The sequence below is a fragment of the Miniopterus natalensis genome, chromosome 13, assembly GCF_054644295.1.
Source record: "Miniopterus natalensis isolate mMinNat1 chromosome 13, mMinNat1.hap1, whole genome shotgun sequence".
Lineage (NCBI taxonomy): Eukaryota > Metazoa > Chordata > Mammalia > Chiroptera > Miniopteridae > Miniopterus > Miniopterus natalensis.
The window spans coordinates 17,902,538-17,919,372 of NC_142093.1; the positions used below are offsets into that span (position 1 = coordinate 17,902,538).

At 34.3% G+C, this 16,835-nt stretch overlaps 1 protein-coding gene across 1 annotated transcript in view; it reads right to left on the bottom strand.

Moving 5' to 3' along the window:
* HNRNPLL (heterogeneous nuclear ribonucleoprotein L like) overlaps positions 1–16,835 on the bottom strand; it is a 34,855-nt gene that overhangs the window by 15,671 nt on the left and 2,349 nt on the right. The window contains exons 2-6 of the mRNA XM_087823485.1: positions 8,330–8,448; positions 3,996–4,233; positions 2,249–2,329; positions 889–990; positions 730–802 (exon numbers count right to left, since the gene is read on the bottom strand). Coding sequence (XP_087679611.1) covers positions 730–802; positions 889–990; positions 2,249–2,329; positions 3,996–4,233; positions 8,330–8,448 — 613 coding nt within the window. The remainder of the gene's footprint in view (positions 1–729; positions 803–888; positions 991–2,248; positions 2,330–3,995; positions 4,234–8,329; positions 8,449–16,835) is intronic.

The window sequence follows — 16,835 nt, forward strand, 5'->3', positions numbered from 1 at the left end:
AATCTAAGCTGCAAACAGTTACAGTAATGGGCATTAAGATTTACAACATTGTAGGTAAAGTCTAGTATCCGTTAGTGAAAAATCTTAAATTCTACAACTGAAACTTTAAGGGAAATCAGACCAATATATACATACAACTTGAATAAATGGGCACAGTCTATCATGGTGTTCATCCCATGCAAGTCTGAAGTACTGTAAGTGTCCTCCTTTACAAACTTGGGTGATGGTGCATGCAGTATGCAGTCAAGGTGAATTGCAAGTCTGAGTTTTTCAGAGGGCTTTTGCTGATGCCGATGTTGTGCATGATGAAGTGTAGAGTCAGCCTGCTGGAGTCCTCTATCCTTCTTAATGCCTCGTCCAGCTTGGGGGGAAAGTCCTTTCCATAGAGAAGCAGTGTGCAAGTTTGAAGTTTGTAAGGAATATTCTGAATCAGTTTCCTCTCCTCCAAAGAGAGAGAGCTGCTTGGAGAAATGCAAGTCCTTGAACTGCGGGCGTGCTTGTATGTGTGGGCTCCTTTGTTGAACTAAATATAAATAACTCAGTACATACCAGTAGGGGGCACTAATGTTCAAGGTTATTTTCCAGCATTACATGGCCTTTTGCAACAAAAGCATTCACCAACAAGATTTTCATTTGAATGAACTAGCTCTTCTCAGGAAAAAGGAATCTAACTGCATGTAAAAATTTTCAGCAGATATAAGTACATTCTAAAATGAATAAAATACTTACCTCGTCTTCCCAAATATGGTTTAGTGTAGTCCCAACTGTCATTGTCATTCCTAATAACATTTAGACGAGTTGGCTGTTAAGATTAAAAAGAAAGTAAGTTCAAATTGTATATCCAAAGCATAAATATTTCTGTGGTGAAATGTTGGAAAAAATATTTACCCTTGCATATTCGATTTTTAGTGTACAACATCCAGCATAGATATCTGCTCCATTGAGTGCTGCTTTAGCTTTCTGGGCACAAAGGACTGATTCAAACATAAGCTCTATTAAGGAAATCTGGTTTAAGATGTCCAATATTTAATCATTATCCAATCCCTAAGAAAAAGGCTTTAAAAATTAGAAATAACCCTCACTTCTGGAAATGTATTAACAAATAGAATTTCTAGATGAGTTTTACTAGGGGAATTTATTTTTAAGATCAACAGTACCACTGTAGGGTATATAACATGTCTAATCACTATGTTTGTACACCTGAAATTAATTTAATAATGTATGTCAACTGTAACTGAAAAATAAACTTTAAAAATAAATTAAAAAATAAAAAAGAATCAGTGAAATATATAAAAACAAAACAAAAAATCACCATAATACAACCCATCTATCTACACATTAATCCTAAGTAATCAGAAGTAATTTATAAGTTGAAGAGAAGGGGAAAGGAGCATGGTCACATTCCCTAGCAAAAGACAGCTTGCTATCTTGAAACAAGAAATATTTTACTCTTAACATTACAAAGAACCAAAATAATACAACACAAATTAATTTCTATATATTTCTGAAAAGGCTTGATTTTATAATCATCTTATTTTATTGGTTTCTAAAAATTTTTGGTAAATATCTTATTTTATTGGTTTATTGGTAAATATCTTATTTTATTGGTTTCTAAACATTACAGAAGTCTATAATTCTTTTCCCCTAAAAAATAAAACAAGTGGTAAAAAAAAAAAAAAAAAAGTCAAAACACACTTTGCCAGCAACACCATTATAAGAGTTTGCTGTATATCCCTAACCTTACTCTATGTATATGTTTTTTAAAATTATTATTTCAAATGGGATTGTACTATACTATTTTTTACAACTTGCTGTTTTTACTCAATGCCTAACAAATACAACAAACATAGTTCTTACATAAACTATGACCATTTAAAATTCAATAAAGAGAGGTAAGAAAGGTTCTATTGATTCTGAAGTTTTGGTACTTCCAAATGACCTACTTTCAGAAGAGAATCAGAAAAGTTCAAGATAAATTTCAAAAACGTAAAAGTGTACATATTATCAAACTGTTATTTTTCCTCATTAAAAATGCAAAGCACAGTGTAAGATGAAGCACTGGACTGTTTTATGGTAGCGAGCAAAATTCTTTGTGGGTACTACAGTTTCATTTTTTTTAATTTCAGAAAAAGATTGGGGGGGAATAAAAATGAATTGTCTAGAAATGATTATGCAGGAAAAATAAAGTCTATGTTACACAGCATTCATACAAATCAATAAAAAAAATTACAAATAAAGGATATTCAACCATTGCTTGTATCCCATTTCTCTTGAATATAACGATACGTTGCACTTTTCCAACAGGGTTGCATACAGTATATAAAACATCCTAAGAAGGAAAGAAAAAGGTTTCTTTACATTTTATATTTAGAAAAACATTAAAGTTACACACTGATTTCCTTTACTAAAAAACAGTAACAAAAAAACTATCGAGATGTCACTTCTATTAATAATTACTACTGAAACTTTAAAAATTGTTAAACTTCAATAAATCTAAAGTTATTTCTTCACCTACACAACATACCCACACATTAGAGAAGCTCCAATGAAATATTTGAAAAGCACTATTACCAATCCTCAATTTTTATTTTCTTAACCAGTGATTAAAATACTGACTATACACAATTAATACCAAAACTGTAATCAATAATTTGTTTTTTCCAAATATGACTCTGAAATGTTTCATATTATAATCACTTGAATTATGGTAATAAATTTTATTAAGGGGCGGTAGTAGAATTAACTCAGTATCCATTTTTCAAGGAACAACGTCTATTCAGAAAAGACCCAGGGAAGATCATTTATATAGTGTTAGATGAGATCAAACAAGGTGCCTGAATCATCGAAGAGAAAACCTAAGTATCTTCTTAGGAACAATTCAACTTTCACGAAATTTCTTGATGCCCAGCCGGGCGTGGCTAAGTGGTTTGAGCATCAACCTAGGATCCAGGAGATCGTGGTTCGACTTCCAGTCAGGGCACATGCCCAGGTTGCGGGCTTGATCCCCAGTCGGGGGCATGCAGGAGGCAGCCGATCAATGACTCTCTCATCATTGATGTTTCTATCTCTCTCTCTCTCCCCCCCTTCCTCTCTCTGAAATCAATAGAGATACATTAAAAAAAAAAAAAAAAACCTAGAAATTTCTTGGATACCTACAATTACATAGCTGCATCATTAGGTACTAGGGATACAACAATACACAAACCAGAGTACCTGTATGAGATTAAGTTATATTCTTTTCCCAAAACACCAAATATTGTAAATATAGTAACACTGTATATTGTCTATAAATATAAAGATAAATATGTAATTAAATTTAAAGCATACAATGCTATATATATGTATGTCCCAATATCATATACCTTTACTAGAAAAGACACTAAATGAAGTTTCCTTTACTGTGTTTTCTATTCATTACAAAAGTCAAGTGTCTGTGTTACTAGCTTATTGTGAAACAGCATGTGATTATAATGTAGGACACTCAACTGGCTCAGAACATGAATCCTTTTTAAAATTCTACTAACATCACTTTTTTTAACGGGTGAAGCAGGGAATTTTAAGTAAATCAGGACAGTTTTTAGGAAGCTATATCAAAGGACCTTATAATAATGACATATGCATCTTACTATACTATGGGAGTCTGTCATTGCCTAGTACTGGGATGCTCTTGACACATGTGCTGGCATCAATGAGAGAGAGTTCTTGGTTCATTTCCAACAAGTCTGTCTAATCCCTTATTAGAAATAGTTATTGCTTTAAATGTGCTTATTTTAAATGTGCTTTTTTAATTATGACAAATGTGCTTCTGACCTTTTTAGCATCAGTGCTCACCATTTCTTTGTTCATTAAACTTAAGTCAAAACTAAGATTAATTTTAATAATTCTAAAAACAACCATTATTTTTAAATATCCAGATGGCAGTGAAGAAAACTGTTAGTCACTCTAGCAGCAAATTCCAAAATCCCTTTTTAGTTTGTCATATTAAAAATCCATACCACTGTAATTGGATAAAGAGGATTCTGAATTGATAATAGAAGAACTTTGTTGCCTCCTGATGGATCATCAGTATTTCCTGGCCGAGTGATCCTTTTGCTTGTAGAGTAGTTGAAAAAAGCCTGTTGCCCAGCAATGTACACAGGTTCATCTGCAGCAAACGTCACACATTCTTTGGCACTATCTATGTTCTCAAATTCCACTAGAGCCTGCCGTTTAAATGGCATCATCATCACATAGCTGAAAGGAAGATTGGGAGGGAATACCCAAATATAGTAAGTTCAATTAACATTATTTGTTTTCAATCAAGTAAAAGCAGACTTTAATAAAAATGTGTCAAATCACACTGATTAGTACTTTTCACCACTTGTATCCAAAGTTAGTCAACTCTTAAATCATCCAAACAAATTGTGCTATATACCACGTAGATGGTGCATATTTGAAAACTTATCCTCCTGTGATTGAAACCTTATCTATTTCATGCCTTCCTCAGGCACCATTTTCTGTTATCAGTTACTAATGACACCACACCGTTTATTCCTCAGGCTGCCACTCCCCAGTAGCATGAGAAAATATCTAGATACAGAAATCTACAGTGATAAAACTCAACAGAAGTTTAGCAGATGGGACCCCTAAAAACAGAAACCACCACCTCTATTGATTTTTCCAAATAAATAAGTGCTCACACTAATAGCTGACTATACTTTCACTTATCTTACTAAAAACAGAGAAGCAAAGACAAACAAAAGCAATTGCAAACTGACCAAATTCCACACCAATAATCTCCCCCAAAACTAGTTTTAAATATTAAAGAATGTGAAAAAATATTCACTAGAATATGGTAATCATGGTTGCCTATGGGCAAGAAGGTGAAGTATTTACTTTTCACTGTATATTCTTTTGGGGGGAGGAATATATTTTAATAAATGAAATTAAAAATAAATGAAAGAAGGGAGGGAAGAGAGAAATCAGAGCACATGGATCACAACTGGGGAAACAACGTCCTCTATTCACAGAAATAAGAACCTTAAAAATGTTTTTAAATATAATTAACATGGTTTTTATAATAGAAGGCCAGAAAATTAACATCAGGTCAAGTACTTGATGACAACAATGCTTCTCAATTAGGCATCTGGGACCTACTGCTATTCTTTAAAAACTGGCAAATGGCTTACTAATAAAAAACAGACCACTTTGTAGCCTCACAAATTATGTAACTGCTTATGAATTTCAGCCTCCTCATTTATAAAACTTTGGAGAATTGTTACCAAGATTACAGTTACACAAACTGCTTGCCTTGCCTCATTCACTTTTATATCCTCAGAATCTAAAAAAAAAAGAACCTGGCATGAAACAGGCACTCAATCAGTATTTGTTGGTCTATGACGCTTGTTAGCTCACATCATGCAAAATTAAAGAAAATACAGAAACAATAAGGCTTTGGATTTAAAGATTTACCAACTATAAATACAAGATATAAGTCCTAGGAGAGAAACATTCCCTTTAGGATCACAGACTCCTTACCGGAATGAGGGGGAAGACATCTGTCATATTTTCAACAATCAAGATATATAAAAAAGAAGTCATGGGCATACAAAAAATAGAAAACCCTGGAATCAGGTCTATGCTGAAGAAATTAAAGAAGAATAAATATTCTCTCATAAAGATAAGTTGGTTTAATAGCTAAATAATATTGCCAAGTAAATATGTTAATAATGGCTTTTGGCTCTTTGGACAGAAAACTTAATAAACATTAAAAAAAAAAATTCTTTATTGGCATATCATAGACGTGATCACAGTAAAACTGCTTTCTAGAACTACAATAGAAGTGAGCTAGAAGCAAAGCCTTAAAAGTTAAAAAAGTTACCCAGGAAAGTGGTATCATATGAAGATAGAGAAAATTCAAATTATCGAAGATATTTTAACAATGCGCTTAAGTTGTCTGGCACATAATTTTTTAGAAATCTTTAAAAAGCATTAGTATGAGGAAGACTGAAAGACCAAAGAGAAAAAAAATAAACAAAAAGTCTAAGGGACATGGTCGGTGCTTTCAGCTTACAGTTTGAGACATATTAACTAAATTTTAAATAAAAACAGGAGGCGGCAAAAGATTTACTATACAAATTACATCTCAAAAGTTCTGTTATAAAATTCTAAACTAATCACTACCTAGGATCCTCTCCTTTAATGGGAGGGAGGAATTTAAAAAAATGGAAGGGGGAAAGGGAGACTCAGTATATATTTTTTAAATCTTTTGATTATAATACATGAATATACTACAGAATAAAGACATAAAATATAGCAATTTTATTATCCTGACACAATCATTTTCAACATCTTGTTATAGTTTCTCCTGAACTTCTTCCTATGCATCTAGTTTTTAGGTATAAACTTACCAAATATTGAACTTGATGATTCACCTTTTTAATATGAGCAGTTTCTACATTATCTGTATAATTACATATCACAAAATAAACAAAGAGGGAAAGGTTCTATAAATACAACATTTTGAAGTAAAACACTTGCTCTTCATGGGAGTCTATTCAAGATTCTTTCAGCTTTAATTGCAGTCACTTATTCAATATCATTTCATACAACTAAAACTCCTATTATTCATATTTATGCCAATTAAGCTCTTAATTTATACACTAATTTGTTCCAATTACTTCACGACCTTCCTAGCCACATAACTACCAATCTTGAGGGCAGAGTGATGTACTATGCAAGTTAACTCAGTAATATTCATATATGGAACACTTTACCATGAACATGGTATTAAACAGTACAGACTCTAAAAATTAATAGGCCACCCAAAAGTAACTCAAATTACCAACTTAAACACATAGTTCTATTTCTTTAATCCCAACATTCAGGTCATGGTCCTAATCAACATCACAGTTTCACCAACTTGTTTTTCTCACAATGCTTCAGTATTTCTTAGCTGTAAGAAAATAAAAGCCCTAAATATATAAGAACAAAAGAAAAATAAAACAGAAATAACTATCTCTTTATAACTCCATGAGACAGTGCACCACTTAGAAGAAGGTCCTTATAGTGAATCAAGTTAGGCTAGTGCCAACATGCAAGTCTAATAAGGTCTAAGGAGTCTGCTTCAATACACAACTCTCCAGACAGACTTAACTTCCAAGATCCACTCCAAATGACTGAGAAGTGATATAGTCACCTTAGTGATGATGCTTCAGGAAATGGGCTTGCTTTCTTACGCCCATGTGGATTCCCAATTTGTACCTCCAAGGATAAACAATATGTATCAGTCAGTGATTTCTGAGGTACATAAGTTGAGGATAACAGGTTTGCCAAGTCATCCACCTCTCAATGAAGTAGCCAAAGAAATAAAAAAGATGCCATAATAGAAGGTATCGCCTAAAACTACTCCTACTTTTTTAAAGCAATGATTTCTTTCTATTGGACATGTCTGATCACTCCCTCACCATCTATTTATGCATCAACCTTTCAATACTCAAAAACTCCATATAAATTTTTATAAAATTGAAGCAATCAAGCTATCTGAGCCAATATATTGAAATTTTTCTCCTGTTTATATATTTTGACTTAGTCTGTATCACTGAGGCCTAAAGCAAAAATCCCAAACATAGTCATCAAGGAAAAAACAATAATAAAAATCAACTCTAGATTATGCATGCTAAGAAGAGAACAACCAGGCATACTCCAAAAATAATTTAGGAAGGATTCTTAAGTGTCTATTTTTGGTAGCAGATTCATTTTTCTAATTATGTTTTCACTTCCCAATATTCTTAAGCACACACCAGCTGTGGTAAGAGAAAGGAGGAGCCTGAGTAAATTCAACACACAAATGGAAGACAAGCTAGGATAAAACACTGACTGCTCAGGACCTGCAAAAGAACTCACCACAACATGTAGCTAAGCAAATAATGCCTACCTTTCACCTACCCACTCTTAGCTGCCAACTTGTAAATATTCCAAAATAATTTTTTTTTAAAACACTATTTAAGTACCACTAACCACTTCAAACTCTGAAGATGAAGGATGTAATCAACTCATCGGTTTAAAGCAGTGTTTAAGGAGGAATCACGGACTAATTTGAAAACCAGATGAAGGAAGCATAATCAATTTTACATACACCCTGGTTGGGGAGTGAGAGGTAATGTGATTATGGCCACAAAAGTACATCCATGCATCATCCCGCAAAAGTCAAAAACAACAACATTCCAAAAAAATACAGTGAAAAGCAAACTTAATATATACAGTGGTTAAACCTCAAGGCAGCAGCAACTAAGCAAGGCTTGTTCTCCCACACTGTGTTCAGTCTACACGAAGGCCCTACTGTCCTTACCATATTGTCCCAAATTTTTCCAGAGCCTCCACAAGGTCTGCTTCCACCACAGATTCACAGAGTCCTCGAACATGGACAACGGGTGAAACAGAAACTTTATGATGACTTCCGCCTGCCTCCTGGTAAGAGAAAATAATTTGTAATTAAAAACTTTAAGAATTTAAATTGCATCTTTTAGTACATTCAACTCTGCCTTAAAAAGCAAACATTTTTTTTTTTAAGTTAGCAAAAGGACCTAAAAGTAAAATCACCAATCAAATGCCTGGCATGAAAATTTTGATTTCTTAAAAGGGAGTGTTCTTTCTCAATAATAAATAAAAGTAGGTTATTTAATAACTTACTTCAACTTCTAGAAAACCTCAGAAAAAACTTCAGCAGATAACACAGAGCATGCTAAGTATGATTGGAAATATATTTTATACTCATAATTTCAGTTTTACCTCCATAAAATAAAAATCTCAAGCAGTCCAAATAAACAAAAAGTCCCATTTAAAACTTTTCTTTAAGATTATATACTTTATTTTTCCTGTAATATAATAGATTTATATCATCTTTTGTCCTTGTTTAATTGGTTAGCTAGTCCCACTATAACTTGAAGTTACTCAGTATACTTGACAACTTAAATTTATACAAGGTACCATCTTTGTTGCTGAACAAGGGGTACTCAGAACACCAGCCTTCCAGGGCTCCTATGGAGTATTCTGCATCTTTGAGTACGCCCAGCAGGAAGTTTTAAAATGTAAGTATATGGTCTTAAAATTTATTTTAAAAGGGACTATGTAGGAGAATTACTTTGAAAATTAAAATACTCTCATTTACTTATTCAAGTTCTATCAAGACAAAGATTTATTTACAGTTAGCCGCCAGGCACCTCTCTTGCATCACTTCAGAAATGACTTCCATGTACAATTCATTCATATATACATATGTATATATATGTGTATAGAGAGATATGTAGATATAGATATATATCTATTATATATATCCCAAAAGTCTATTGAATGAAAGGTTTTTTTGGTCATCCAAACAGACTAATTTAAATGCACCATAAAACTTAAGAATCATTTTAAGACAATTAAATCTCTTTATGGCTATTTTAAAAGACCTGCCAAAATTTTTTTCATTATAAAGACTAGAAAAACACTTATGCCCTGCCAATAAAAAATTATGTCAGTTTAAAGAACTGATTTAAATATGTAAAGTAATCATGGGACGATGCCACATGATTGTCATAGCCAAAAAACAATTTAAGTCCTTTGCAAATACTAATTCAATCCTTGAAATTTCATTTGAATTGCTTAGGTTTAGTCTTTTCTATGCTTACACAGATATTCATTACGTCACTAAACTTAAAACAAATCATTCTGATTGTCCCTATATAAGCCAACATTCTCTCAGCAACCTAAACAAATGAGACCTGTGAAATTCAACCACCAATGGTGCATTATCACCATTAAGCTCTTAAATATAACTGAACAACAATGCAGGAAGAGAGCTCTAAATAAAACCTAAAAACGTGAATTTAGACATACATTTAAAGTATAAATAACAAGTTTTACTCTAAAAATAATTAGACAATAATAAAGTGCAAGAAATAAGATAATCTATCATCTCCATTGATCCTTAGAAATCAGCCGGCAAAGGTAAAAACGCAAAAGAAACTATATTGGCCAGGACTCTTCAAAAAGTATCAAAAAACAGTGGAAGGAAGATTTCAGGCTGAGACTAGAGACAACCAAAAGCAGTAAGTGAGCCTTCATTTTATAATAGATAAAATCTGCTATAAAAGACATCTTAGGGACAATCGGAGAATTTAAATAGACAGGATATTAGATTATATAATGGAATTCTTGTCTTAGGTACCATTAGAATGGTAATGGTATAGGAAAGAGTATCTCTATTCTTAGGAATAGCTGGGATACTTAAGAATAATTGTGATGTCTGTAACTTACTTTTAAATAGTTTAGGAAAAAAGTATGTATATAAAGAGTATATAGATATATAGAGATAAAAATCCCAAACAAAATGTTAAAAACTGCATATTAATTGAACCTTTTATATAATAAAAAGTTGGGGAAGTATTTTATTATATAATATTTAAGACCCACAAAAGGGTATGAAGAATATAACTTAACAGCCAGTCTAATAAATGAAACTCTCAGTTGAACACATCCTCCTCTCCTCCTACCTCCCTTCCCATCATGAATAACCACTATCTTGTACACAGTGCTAAAGAACATGACTTTTTTCAAGTTGATCTTCTCACAAAGAAACAGATTACAGGACTGATTTTAAAATCCCTCAAAAGATCTGACTTTAATATTTTATTATTTTATTTTAGTTCCCAAATGAAACAGATTGAGACTCAAGTCATTCTATAAAAGCTGAAAAATATTGAATGCTATCAACATGGTATTCAGGAAAAGATATGATTACCTCACCCTCAAGGCAAAAACAGAGAGATAAAAATCCCAAACAAAATGTTAAAAATTGCATATTAATTGAACCTTTTATATAATAAAAAGTTGGGGAAATATTTTATTATATAATATTTAAGACCTACAAAAGGGTATGAAGAACAATATAACTTACCAGCCAGTCTAATAAATGAAACTAACTCTCAGTTGAACACATCCTCTCCTTATTCCCAACTCAATGAATTTGCCATTTATGAATTTACCTACCTTGATATTTATCTCTCTTTAAATTATGTCTCCTTTTCTTGAATTTTAAAATTTCTCATTCTTTCTATAGTTTAAAAAGAAAAAAAAACCCTAGGGTTGTTTCCAAATATAAAACTGACATATGGTATTAAAGATATCTTTTCAAACTATATTTCTCCCCTCTCTTCCCCCCTCAAATACTTTTCTTAAATCAGTATTTTCTTGGGGTGGAGGTAAAGCCCTGGAACACCCCCTCCCCACCCCCCGCCATCATACTGCGGCCACAGCCACCGATGCTTCTGCTGAGGGGGGCAGGGGGAGATGAGCACTTTCCTGAAGCAGGGCCAGACCTGCGTGGTGCACTACGCAGGGATGCATGAAGATGGAAAGAAATCTGCTTTCTCCTGGGACAGAAACAAGTCCTTTAAATTTATGCTAGACAAGCAGAAGGTGATCCAAGGCTGGGAAGAAGGGGTTGCCCAGATGAGTGTGGTTCAGAGAGCCAAACTATCTCCCAAGACTATGTCCGTGGTGCCACTCTGGTCTTTGACGGGTAGCTTCTAAACCTAGAATGACAGGAATGGCCTGTTCCCTGGGCTCCCTATTCTTGGATGTGCCAGAGAGGGACCTGCCGGAGCTTTTCCTAATGCTCTACTACACTCTCTGTATAAATATTTGCCTTGTGTTCTGTCACCCAGCTTTGCTCTTCCTCTTTCTCCTCATATGTGTGTTGACCTGAACTATATACAATAAACTTCAAGTTACTCTTTTTATTCTGTTTTGATTTGGGGGTGAAGATTCAGTTTCAGTCTTTTGGATCTACATTAGTCAAGTAGTAACAATACAAGTAATGGGTTAACTTCAGATAGGAATTGGTGTGGGAGGGGGACACACAATCTTTATTTTTGGATGAAACTTTTTATCTATTATATGTTAAATATTTTTGCCGCTGAGCTGTAAAGCCATAGATTTGAGTTGCTACTGAGGTCCAAAGTATCTCCAAGTTGAGAGATGTCTTTGGGTTGAATTAAGAGCCCTACCCAAAACTGAAGTGGGGAGGCGGAGAGCACTTGCCTCCATTGCCCCATCCCACTCTTCCCTTAAACCCTCTGCCTTTTAAAAGCAAATCATTTTCACTGCAATGTTGGACACGAGAAATATATGTCCCTGGGCCAGCAGGCACCTCTGAAGCCTTCTTCATGGCCTGGCTGTCCCCCATACCCCAATCCTGTGTTTTTCCCCCCTAAGATATTCAGGACTTTTATAATCTCTTAGCTATCCAGGCTCCAATTCCTAAATTTTAAGGACTTCAATCGAAAGTTTAAATTGAAGGTGCTGTTCGTAGACAGGTAACACCGAATGAGAGCCCAGCTATCATGACAAAGCCTTGAATGTTGTCTTAAGAAAATGATGCTATGCTGGTCATCACAGTTTCAGAATATCCTGTGTGTGTTTTTTTGTTTGTTTGTTTTTTAATTCTCACCCAAGAATTTTTTTTTCCCATTCAGTTTTAGAGTGGGGGAGAGAAACATCGATGTGAGATCAATTGGTTGCCTCCGGCACATGCCCCAACCAACCGGAGTAGGGATCAAGTCTTGACTGGGATTAGTACCTAAGACGTTCTGGTCCAGGGGCCCACGCTCTAACCACTGAGCACACTAGCCAGGGCAGAATCTCCTGTTTTTTGACGCTCAGCCTCCCCTGCTGATCTCAGTTTCCTAGCTTTTCCTACTCACTGCCCCCCTCCACACACACTCACTGGCCCCCCCAACACACTCCTTTGCTGTCCTGCGTAGTTATTTGGTGAGGGAAATTACTGCTGCCTACTGCCTAACCACCACCCCACCACCACCCCTGCACTACATGAATTTCAAGTTTTATTATTGCAATGAAAGTGCTTAACACTGACCTTTCTAAAAAAAAAATTTTTTTTCTTATTTCTACCTATACTATATACTGATGCTAAGAAATCTGAAGTCCTTTATAGACCTTCTTTTACCTGCCTTAAAATTGCCTCTCTGAAGCATCATACTATGCATCTGATTCCTAAATTGGTGAATAAATCAGTACTGTTTACCCCATCCAAATATTAATAACTTTAATTATGTTGTCTCCAGCTTAATCAATTTTTTTAATCCTTTCTCATACAGAAGCCTAAATTCTTCCCATTTCAAACATTTACTTATCTAGGCTCTCTCCTGCTCTATTTATATCTATTATTTATCAGACTAGAAACAATATTCCAAGTGAGTACCCAACAAATGAAAGCATGCCTGCAATTTATATATATTTACATATATATATTTATTATTATTATTATTTTTAATTACTCAAGCCCTTCTTTAGGTGAACTGGGTCAACTATGGAGGCATTAATTGGTCCCCACTGCAGGCTACAGACCAGTCTAGTCACAAGCATTCCAAACTCCCGGTCCCTCAAAGACTATCTCAAGAACAAACTCTAATAAACCAATCTTAGGTGCTAATTTTGACAACTGGAGACTGAAAATCAAGCTCTACTAAATAGAGAAGGGAAGCTTCTAAGAAGAATGAGCAAAACCCATTAGCATCTCTTCATACAGAACAGCAACAATTTAACTGTAAATTCACAAAGGCCAGGCACAACTTCCTTCAGCTCTTTTGTTGCTCAAGAGCCACTGAACTCTCTTTTCAGCCCTCCTATGATAAGATTAAGAAAGACCAATCTCAAATTCAATAATTCATCTCCCAACACCAGACACACGAGACCCACTGCCAAGTGATTATCCAGCCTCTCCTTAAACACCTCCAATGATAGGACACATACTACCTAGTGAGACGATCCATTACATTTTTAGAAAATATTCAAAATATTGCATCCATTTCTGTCTTCCTGTAGTTTCCTATCCAAAATGGCCTCTGGAGTCAGATCAGCTTTTGAATCTTTGGACACTTACTGGCTCCATGATCTTAGACTAGTTAATCTTTCTGAGTTTGACTTAAAAAAAAAAAGAACAATATCCTCATCATATAAGATTACAATAAACAAAAGATACAAAATGCCTAGCAGCGCAAGATGTAGTTATTGAATAAAGGTTCAATAAAGGCTGGCACTGCTACCCTTATCTACATTTCCCTCTCTACATGATAACCTTCTATTACTTATGGTTTTTTAAATCACACCTTTAAGTTTACCCTTCAGGACAAATAACCCTCCCCCCCTCCAATTCTTCTATCATTCCTCTTATGATGTGATTTTTAAGTGCCCTCTCCATTCTGGTCATCTTTCTATGGATACATTAGAATTTATCAATGTAATATCAAGAAAGGAGTACAGCATTTCCAAATATTTAAGATCATCCCTTCTCTGACTTTGGAGATTTCCTACAAGCTAGTTTTACGGGGCAGCTGCAAATATTTTTAACTCACACTATGCTTAGAATATAACTACATTTTTTTCTTACTAAATTAAAACATCTCTTTACTTGGTCTTTTTTTTTTTTTTTTTAATGTTTTAAAGAAACAATATAACAGATCCAAAATATAAGAACCTCTTTATTTTCCCATCCAAAGTTTTTAGGTATATTTGATCACCTAACAAAGATTATAAAGAACAGCCATGTGATTCAAATAACTTTTTAAAAATAATCTTTTCCCCCCTCATGTACTACAAATCCTTTGGTTTTCCCTACCCATAACCCCTTCCCACTTCTGGTTAAACACACCAAAAAAAGAAAAAGAAAAAAACCTCTTCAACTCCCTATTATTATATTGGTATTTTCAATCACACAGTCATGTCTCCCCAACTTCAAAGATAGCACAGTGATTAGAAGGGGGAATTAAGTGAGAGATAAAAAATGGTTGATCAGAGGAGATAAATATGGGCATTGGGGAACAGAGAATGTTCTCTTTATCTGCTAGTTATAAGATAGAGCTGAAATATGGAAAGAGACAGAATCAAGTCTCTATGACATCATCTAAATCCCTGGGTCCAGCCATGCCTGAAACTAGCGACACAACTTGGCTTTCCCAGTTATATAGGCCAATAAATTCCCTACCCTGCCCCCTTTTTGTTTTGCTTAAGTTCATCTGAGTTGTTGCTGTGACTGCAAATGCGAGCTTTGAAAGTTACATTCAATTTCATAGAGAAAAAAGAAAAGCACTGAATGATGTAGACTCATTGACTTTCAGAACATAATTTTTTTACTATTATATCACTGAGAACTGCAGCTGGCACGTGGTAAGGGCTCAAGAATTAGTTTTTAAATGAGTTAAGAGGTCACAGTGATCATCTAATCCAACCATCTCATGTGACAGGTAGCAAAGTGAGTTCCAAAGCATGTTGGTAGCAGAGCCAAGGCACCTGCCTTGCTTGGGCTTATGCCTCTATTAACATGAAGAAATAAAACCAAAAGATAGTAATACCTACTGCTTTTCATTTCTTTCCCAAAATTAGGCCTACAAATCCTCACTTACTGTAGTTTAGCTAAAGATTTTCCTGCTCTAGAAGCCTCAAGGATCTGGTACTTACCTCCAGGGCACACATCCTTGAAATGTTTTATTCCACAGAGTGTAGTTACCATGCTTACTGTCACAGTCTCTAAGCTTTTCCTGTGGGAGCTAAGCTAACAAAGTGACCTTATCCCATCTCCCATCATATATACACCCAGTAAGCCATCATCATATTCCTATCATCACTGTAACTTAGATCATTAAAGTATAGTAGTGTATCAAATTCAACTAGATTCTCTACATAATATGTATTCCTTTATTTGGAAATCCCAGGATCTACGTTTTCATCTTGGCATTTTGCCATTTTGCAAATCTGTTTAATAAAAGTTGAGAAATAAATTTTCACCTCATCAGCAAACAAACCTCTTTAACAATCTTTAATTTAACCACTTTAACAATCTTTAATTTCCTGTTTAGTTTACTCACTAGCAGAACAGAGTAAAAGAAAAACTTGAAAATCTTCAAAATAAATTAGTACTCCAGAAATTTTTTTTGATACCAGTCTTTATAAAAGCAGATCTTTCCTAGGTAACCTACAATTCAATTCAATTAGTTTTGCCAAGTGAAGCCGTAACATTTGGAAGTCAAAATGCTTTCTTAAAAGTGAGTAGATACAGAAATTTTCTATTAATCTAACCTCGAAGGTCATGCCTGCTAAACTTAAGAATGGTGTACGAATAAAGTAACTGTATAATACATACCATAAAACCTCCATAATCAAGCTTTGTTCAGCAATGTAGCCCAGTGAATCTATATCACTCAGGGAATTTTTGCTCTTCAAAATAAGTGCCATAAGACACAAATTTGAAGGATGTGTTATTTCTCATGTCCAAACTATTAACTCATTTCTCTTTGTACCTTAAAACATCATGATCATTCACAATGACCATTTTTAAATTAGGAACATTTGTTGGAACACTTTCTTAAATATGTATTCACTTTCCTCTTTAAATCTAGTTATACTATTAAAGCACTCATGAAAATAATTATGAAAAGCCAAACAATGTAAATCTTACTCTGTACTTTACGAACTTTCAACTAGAGTTGAAAAGACTGCCCATGTTGTACCTACTCTGCATTTACTCTAACAGTTTGACCACAAAAGTGTTTTTTCTCTAGCTGGGCTGAAGGACCAGTAGGGTGGAGTCAAACCCTTTTCAGTTAGGTGAATTACCATATTTCTAGATGATGACGTACTAGACAGGAAACTTCTATCCAGAAAATGCCTATCCTAACAGTATTTTACTCTGTACAGGTTTCCATAGTGGTAACGATTTCAAAACAGTACCAAGAATTACATGAAGAAAAATACTCAAAAACAAGAAAAATACACATTCATTAGATTTCACAGTG